Below are 7,990 nucleotides of genomic sequence, written 5' to 3' on the forward strand. Positions count from 1 at the left end.
TCCGATACACTTGGTTCTCTTCCCACTTCCGGCGGGCAGAGATGGTGCCTGAGACTCCCGAGGAGACGGAGCAGTACGCCCGTGGTTTCCTTATGTTCCTCTTCGGGACTACCCTGTTCGCCGATAGAGGGAACACAGTCGGGTTATATCTGCTGAGCGCTCTGGTTGACCTATCACAGGTCAGTAGATATGACTGGGGTGGCACCGGCTTGGCTACCCTTTACTTTTATATGAGCGCGACCTCCCGCGGGCGGGGCGATTTACTTGGCGGCTATTGGAGAGCCTGGGAGGTACTTTTCTGTCCCCTTGATTTACATTTTTGCTTTTCATTACTTGTACATTGCACTCACAGCGCACTTTTACAGTCTGTATTTTGCTCTCAGCATTTCGTACTTACATTCTGCACTGCTTTTCTCAGCTATGGGTCTATGTATACTTCCCATCATTAGCCCCAGAGTTGGAGGTGGCAGGGCTCCCCATGACCCCATACTCACTAGTGTTCGAGGGCCCGCACCGGCCAAGACCTCGAGAGACCCTCCTTTACCTGCGACAGTACTTTGACATTGTGCGACATTCAGAGGTACCTCAGAACTTTCAGTTCCTTTCATTTTCATCTTTGATTTGCTTTGTACATTCTCGATTTCTGATTGGTTCATGCATTTATCATCCGCAGATCACATGGCAGCCCTGGGTGTGCTTGGGTGATGGTCTCCGACTTCAGTATACCGGAGGGTCAGACATCTCCCAGTATAGGGTCCTGCTCGAAAGGCCGGTTGGCAGGGCATGGTTTCTGGGGGAACGCTTTCTGCGCCAGGTATGGGGGTATCTTTCTCAGGATCCTCCCGCAGTACCCCCAGTCAATATGCGGACTGCTGACAGACTCTCTTACTCGAAGGTAGTCGGCGCCATGCTGGGTAGTGATGCTTTACTATATATTGAGGAGGGGGACTACGCCACTTACCGTCACGTATATTTGATGCCTCCATTGACGGGAGCTCGTATCCCGATGATGAGGCCTGCCGGTATGTCATCCTCGGGCCAGGCTCGGGCTCGGGCTGCAGACGCCCCTTCTACTAGCAGGGCTGGTACATCTAGAGGTGGGAGTAGACCGGTTCCTCCGATTCCGTCGATTTATCCTCATCCTGGATGGCCAGATATGCCCACTGAGTTGATGGCGTGGCAGTATGGGGCTATCTCTCCGACTCCGATCCCGCTAGAGCCTCCGATGCCCAGTGATCGATACGCCATTGATCCTGACTCACCGCTGGTATGCTCCACTGTTTTTCATTCATCATTCAGATGTTTAGACATTCTTTTGTTCACTGATGATTATGAACTTATTTTTGCAGCCACCGCGAGGGTACATGGAGGAGGTGGTTGGACTGGTGGCCACACTCGAGGGCATGGTCCTGCGTAGGGAGGCACAGTTGTCTGTCGCGGGCATTCAGGTACCCTTCAGTTTTCTGGCATTTATCATACTTCTGATGACATGCTGATTTCTATTGCATCGATAGACTGCTTGTGTAGAGCACATCTGACACACACCCCACTCGTATTCTGTATTTACATGCACCTGCTTCACGTAGCCTTTGCTTGTATCTGCATCTGATGTATATATTTGGATTGATGTATTTGAATTGAACTCTTTGTTTTCAGATGCCTTCATGGTCTGGTCAGCCGCAGGCCAGGCCACCTGGGCCTCCTTGGGGAGCTGGGCCATCTGGGCCTTTTCAGGGAGTTGGGTCACCCGGGCCTTTTCAGGGGGCGGGGCCATCCCGACCTTCCCGAGGAGCCGGGCCATCTAGGCCTTTTCGAGGAGCTCGAGGAGGGTCTGTCCGCAGACGCAGGGCTCATGTTGTAGAGGTGGAGCCTGATGAGGAGGAGGAGGATGCTGAGGAGGAGGAGGAGGCTACCGACCGTCAGTCAGAGACATCTGCTGAGGAGGGGGGCTCCGGTTTTGGTTCGGGGAACAGAGGTGAGGCTGAGGGGGATCCTGAGGATGACAGCTCCGACCCAGATGATGATGATGGTGCAGAGGTTGTCTCGCAGAAGAGGATGAGGAGTGCTTCTCATTCCCATTTCCGAGGACATTGATGCCGCTGTTTCCTGCTTTATTTTTCTTTTTGCTAGTAGTTTGTAGCACTTTGCACATTGTTAGGCAGTTTTATTTTTTGTAAAACTTGTACCTTTGTTTGTTGTAAAGCATGATGGAATGAAATAGCTTTTGAAAAGGTGTTTGTATTTTAAACTTTTAGCATCGTATCGCATCATTTTATTTTGCACAAAAATGAAATTGAAAGGGAATGTGCATTGTGTAATCACCAAGTCAGGTAGTGAACCGACGCAACAAACCAAGCAACTCAACTTACTAAGATATAACAGGACCTTAGGAAGTTTACAACTCGATAAGCAAAATGCAACAACGTAAATAAACAAGACTTTAAACAAAGATTGTTTAAACAGAGAACAATGGCTCGAAAACACGAAACACGTCCGCTCGACAAACAACTCGATAAGCAAAACAACAACTCGATAATCAAAACAACAACTCGATAAATAAAACAACAACAGAGTGTACTTCGAACAATCTGGGCATCGGAACGCATCCGAAACGGAGGGAGATGAAGGCCTTTGACTCTCCCGTTGCATGGAAATGCTTGGAAGTTCCCCTCGAAGAGTAAAACAGGGCCAAGGAGACACACTGCAACATTGCCGGCCACCTTTGGGGGCCGGCCGGCCATTTTTGTGGAGAGAGACAGCTGGCCGGCCAGTTTTGTAAAAAGTAAATGGCTGGCCAGCCAGAAAAGTTGGCCGGCCGGCCAGTTATTCCTGCAGCCTCCTGGTTTTTGACACGTGTCCCTGTGAATAGTGTTTTTCCTTCTATAAAAGCCTCAACTTCGGGAACATTCATTTCATCTTAGTTTTAGACAAAGATGGAGGCGTTTCTCGCAGAAAATGTCACATCTTGGATCTCCTCTCTAGATGGCTCGGAAAAGCTGAATTTCCGGGGTTTCGGTTTGAATGCACTATTCACGCTAATCCGTACTCCGCTACATCTCCCTTTTCTCCATGCTGCGGCAAGGTTCTGGAATCCAGTGACGCACGTTTTTAGCTTTGGCGGCCAAGAGATGTGTCCCACTTTCGAAGATTTTCAGGTTTTGATGGAGTCTGAATGCTCTGAAGTGATCTTGCCCCAGCTCCGTTTTGGCCATGCTCAGGCTTTAGGGCGGATGTGTGGGCTCACAGCGCATGATGCTCGATCTCTGATCTGCAGTGGGGAACTGGACATCCTTGGCTTGATCCATCGTTTTTCCGACGCCGGTGACCGCAGCAACCATTATTGGCAAGGTTTCCGGCAACACGCCCTCTGCCTATGTTTGTTGTCTCACTTTCTGCTTTCCTCGGGCTTCGGCGGGGCTAGCATTCGCCTGATTGAAGTCGCTCAAGGCTTGAGAGAGGGAAAGAGCTGTATTGCCATGACCTTGGCCGAGACACTGATGGGCTTAGATTCTGTCTATCGCCGGGAGGCGACTAGGTTTGCTGGGAGTCCACTGCTGCTACAGGTAATGTTTCCCACCCGACCTCACATATATATTTGCTCACATCACTCGGCCCTCAGGCTCGGTTTTTCTCACAAAACCCTTGTCTTACTTTTCTCTCATCGTACATCTCTCTGTTCTTTATTCTCTCATTTTCCATCCCTCCCCTAGGTATGGTTAATGGATAAGTTGCAGGTCGTGGACTCTTGCCCGGCCTATTCAGCTCGAGGCTACTTCTTTCGGCAGCGCCTAGTCAATGCTCTTGACGAAAGGTGGTGGTTCGATTGGATGTGCAATTTGTCCGCAGACGGCATTGCTTGGCGTTGTCCTTGGCTCAACCTCCCGACAATGAGCTATAGTATGTCCCGGTTGATTGGGATCCAATTGATTGGTCTAACCCACTGCGTATTCTATTTTCCGTTCCGGTTCCTGCGTCAGTTTGGTCATGATCAGACCTGCCCACCGGAGCGGATTGAGTATCCAGCCGCTTTCCCGGTCCGGGGTGCACAGCTTGCCCGATATGCCACAGCATGGAGGACTAGAGAGCTCCTGGCCCCTGCTTCTACTTTCAGTTGCACTTTGTCCGATGAGTGCTTGGATTGGCTCAATGAGGAGGCACAGGTTGGGCCTAGCTTGGCATCAGATGCTTCGTCCAGCTCTGGGAGGGGACGTAGAGATACTTGATTCAACTATGCCCCAAATTTATTGCTTATTTAGCGTTTTCAAGTTTTCTTTATGAATGTACCAAAAAAAAGCAACCTCGATTGTAATGCAAGAGCAGGAGATCTCTATTTTGAAATCAATGAAATTGAAGGTTATGGTACTGAAAATTTTCCGCTTTTGGTCCAAAAATGGTCTTAGTCGTAAAAAGATTGATTTGAACAAAGTCAACTTTTATTAAAACTTTTCAAAACTATTTTCGATGTGGATCAAAATTGGACACGCCGAAAATCTGTCACTGAGATGCACAACCCCAGATCCCCGCAACTGGAAAGTTGCCCCTATTCTGAAGAACAATGCGGCACTGCAAAGCAACGGAAAGTTGCCCCTTGTCTGAGTAACTTTGCACCGTCGCGGCAACGGAAAGTTGCCCCTAGTTTGAACAGCACTGTACCGCAGATCACGATAAACGCTGATGGATAAGGATGACTGAGATGATCAAAATGGACAGAGTTGATCGGGGAAAAGTTTATGGCTGAACTTCAAGGTGAAGTTGCCTACGTATCCCAAAGATGGGAATCAAGCCTTACGTAGTTCAGGCCAAGGTTCACTCGAGTATTTTCACTCTCCTTTTGCGCTCTAACTTTTGCCAAGGCCGCCCTTTGCGGGTTTTCAACCTTGCGAGCTTAGTTTTTATATTTTCTAATTTTTTTGTGCTCTGACTTTTGCCTAGGTCGCCCTTTCGGGTTTTCGGCCTAGCGAGCCTCTCAAGGGTAGTATTTCTTCAACTTGTCCATATTGATCGGTTGTGAGAACTCCAAGCCATCTAGATCCATCAGAACCACAGCCCCACCTGACCAGATAGCTTTGATGATGTAAGGACCAGTCCAATTAGGTTTGAACTTGCCCCTTGGGTCGTGGATGGGAGCTCGGTTGTCTTTGAGCACCAAATCTCCTTCTTTCAGATTCCGGGACTTAACCTTCTTGTTGAAAGCCCGGGCAATTCTGCGTTGATAGCCTTGGATGTGGTACAGTGCTTTCAGTCTTCTTTCATCAAAGAGCATGAGTTCTTCGAATCTGCTTTGCTGCCAATCTGCTTCGGCTATTTGGCATTCAGCCAATACTCGTAACGATGGAACCTCAATCTCAATGGGTAGAACAGCCTCCATTCCATAGACCAATGAATATGGAGTCGCCCCAGTAGAAGTTCTGATTGAAGTCCTGTAGCCCCACAGAGCAAATGGCAGCTTGTCTGGCCAATCTCGATAGGTTTCCACCATCTTCTGCAGTATATGCTTGATATTCTTGTTGGAGGCCTCAACCGCTCCGTTGGTCTGCGGCCGGTATGTAGATGACTTATGAAAAGCCACATTGTATTTCTCCAACAAGTCTATCACTTCTTTCTTGAAGTGGGAACCATTATCTGAAATTATCTCGTTTGGCACCCCGTAGCGACAGATGATGTTGTTTCTAATGAACTTTGCGACGTGCGACGCCTTCAACACCGCGTATGATTGGGCCTCGACCCACTTTGTAAAATAATCTATCGCTACCAGGATAAACTCATGCCCGTTTGACCCTTTCGGGGTAACAGCTCCGATCACATCAATTCCCCAGACTGAAAAAGGCCATGGTGAAGTCATGTTGTACAGTTTTGACGGTGGGATGTTCATGCGGTTTGCATGAATTTGACACTTGTGGCATCGCCGAACAAAACTAATGCAATCCTCCTCCATGGTTGACCAGTAGTAGCCTTGTCTGAGAATCTTTCTAGCCAGCATTACCCCATTCATATGTGCACCGCACTCTCCCCCATGGATGGCCTCCATCAGGCATTTTGACTCTTCGGCTTCCACACAGAACTTATGCATTCCCAGATGACCCCTTTTGTACAGCTTACCCCCGCAGATGATAAACTGAGCAGCCATTCTTCTGATGGCCCTCTTATCCTTGGCATTTGCCCCTAGTGGATATGTCTCCTTTTCCAAGAAGTTTCAGATGTCGTAATACCAGGGGTTGTCGTCTTGAACCTCATCTATGGCGGAAATCGACTTGTATGCTGGTACAAACTTTTGATCAATAATGACTGGACGCATCCGGACTCCGGACGGGATGTCTATCATAGAAGATAGAGTTGCTAATGAATCTGCAAACCTGTTGTTCTCTCTTACGAGGTGGGTGAAATTTAGCTTCTCAAACCGAGGAATCAACAAATCCAAGGTTTGGTGGTAGATTATCATCCTTTCCTCTTTGACTTTCCAATCTCCTTTTGCTTGAGACACAACAAGGTTCGAGTCCCCAATGACGTCCAACCGTCTTGCCCCTAGTTCTAGGGCTGCTTCCAGGCCAGCAATACCTCATACTCTGCCTCATTGTTCGAGACTTTGAACTGGAGCTTGAAGGCTAAAGGGATACGGGAATCGTCAGGTGCTATCAGCAACACCCCTATCCCATACCCATATTGGTTTGACGCTCCGTCAAAGTACATCGTCCAAGTTTCATCTTCGACGTGCAGAATGGCTTCATCTGGGAATAGATACTCAACCGCTTCATCCCCCTCAACCGGGTGGTCGGCAAGGAACTCCGCTACCGCTCTCCCTTTTACTGACTTGCGCGTTACATACTTCAAATCAAATTCGAAGAGCAACAGCAGCCAACGAGCTAGCCTACCCGTAAGTGCTGGTTTCTCGAAGAGATATTTGATGGGATCCAAACGCGAAACCAACATTACAGAGTGAGCTAACAGGTAGTGCCGCAGCTTCCTGGTTGCCCATACCAAGGCCAAACAAGCCTTCTCCAGCGGTGTATAGCGGGTCTCGTAATCCAGCATCTTTTTGCTCAGATAGTAGATGGCTCTTTCCACTATGTCTTCTGACTCCTGCGCGAGCATGCAGCCCATGGTAGTCTCAGTTACCGAAAGATACAATATCAACGGCCTCCCTGGCTCTGGTGGCGACAACACGGGCGGGTTCTGTAGATACTCTTTGATCTGCTCAAAAGCTGCTTGACATCGGCCGTCCCATTGGAATTTCTTTCCTTTCTTCAGGAGACCAAAAAGTGGTTCACAAGTCAAGGTTAATTTAGAAATAAACCGTCTTATGAATTGCACTTTACCTAGAAAGCCTCGCACCTCCTTTTCAGTCCTTGGTGGTGGCATTTCTAAGATGGCCTTGATTTTGGAAGGGTCGACCTCGATGCCCCTTTATGTAATCAGAAACCCTAGCATCTTCCCTGCTGTAACACCAAACGTGCATTTCTGGGGATTCAGTCGCAGCCGAAACTCCTTGATCCTTTGAAAGAATTTATGTAAGGCGGTGTAGTGGCCCTCTCTATTTTTGGACTTGACAATCATGTCGTCCACATACACCTCGACCTCTTTATGGATCATATCATGCAATATTGTAGTTGCTGCCCGTTGATACGTAGCCCCAGCATTTTTCAACCCGAATGGCATCACTCTATAACAATATGTCCCCCACGGGGTAGTGAACGCAGTCTTCTCCCGGTCTTCGGGTGCCATTACTATCTGATTATAGCCTGAGAAATCATCCATAAACGAAAGCAAGGCGTGTCCTGTCGTGAAATCCACCAATTCATCAATGTGTGGCAAGGGAAAGTCGTCCTTCGGACTGGCCCTGTTCAAATCTCTGAAGTCTACACAGACCCGAATTCTGCCGTCCTTCTTTGGCACCGGAACAATATTGGCCAACCAAGTTGGATATTCAGATACCAGCAGGAACCCTGCGTCAATTTGCTTGGTGACCTCTTCCTTGATCTTGAGAGCCCAATTT

The 7,990-nt window shown here is 48.5% G+C and overlaps 1 protein-coding gene across 1 annotated transcript; it reads left to right on the forward strand.

Annotated features, from left to right (window-relative positions):
• Positions 1 to 314: 314 nt before the first annotated feature.
• On the forward strand, positions 315 to 2,231 carry LOC145793010 (uncharacterized). The gene is made up of 4 exons (XM_082875264.1): positions 315 to 580; positions 674 to 1,267; positions 1,350 to 1,448; positions 1,657 to 2,231. Exons 1-4 carry the CDS (start codon positions 479 to 481, stop codon positions 2,092 to 2,094), a joined length of 1,233 nt encoding a protein of 410 aa, XP_082731390.1. The 5' UTR covers positions 315 to 478; the 3' UTR covers positions 2,095 to 2,231.
• The last annotated feature ends 5,759 nt before the right edge of the window (positions 2,232 to 7,990 follow it).

This window comes from Camellia sinensis, chromosome 6, assembly GCF_055761805.1.
Source record: "Camellia sinensis isolate YWXY chromosome 6, ASM5576180v1, whole genome shotgun sequence".
In the NCBI taxonomy this organism is placed as follows: Eukaryota; Viridiplantae; Streptophyta; class Magnoliopsida; order Ericales; family Theaceae; genus Camellia; species Camellia sinensis.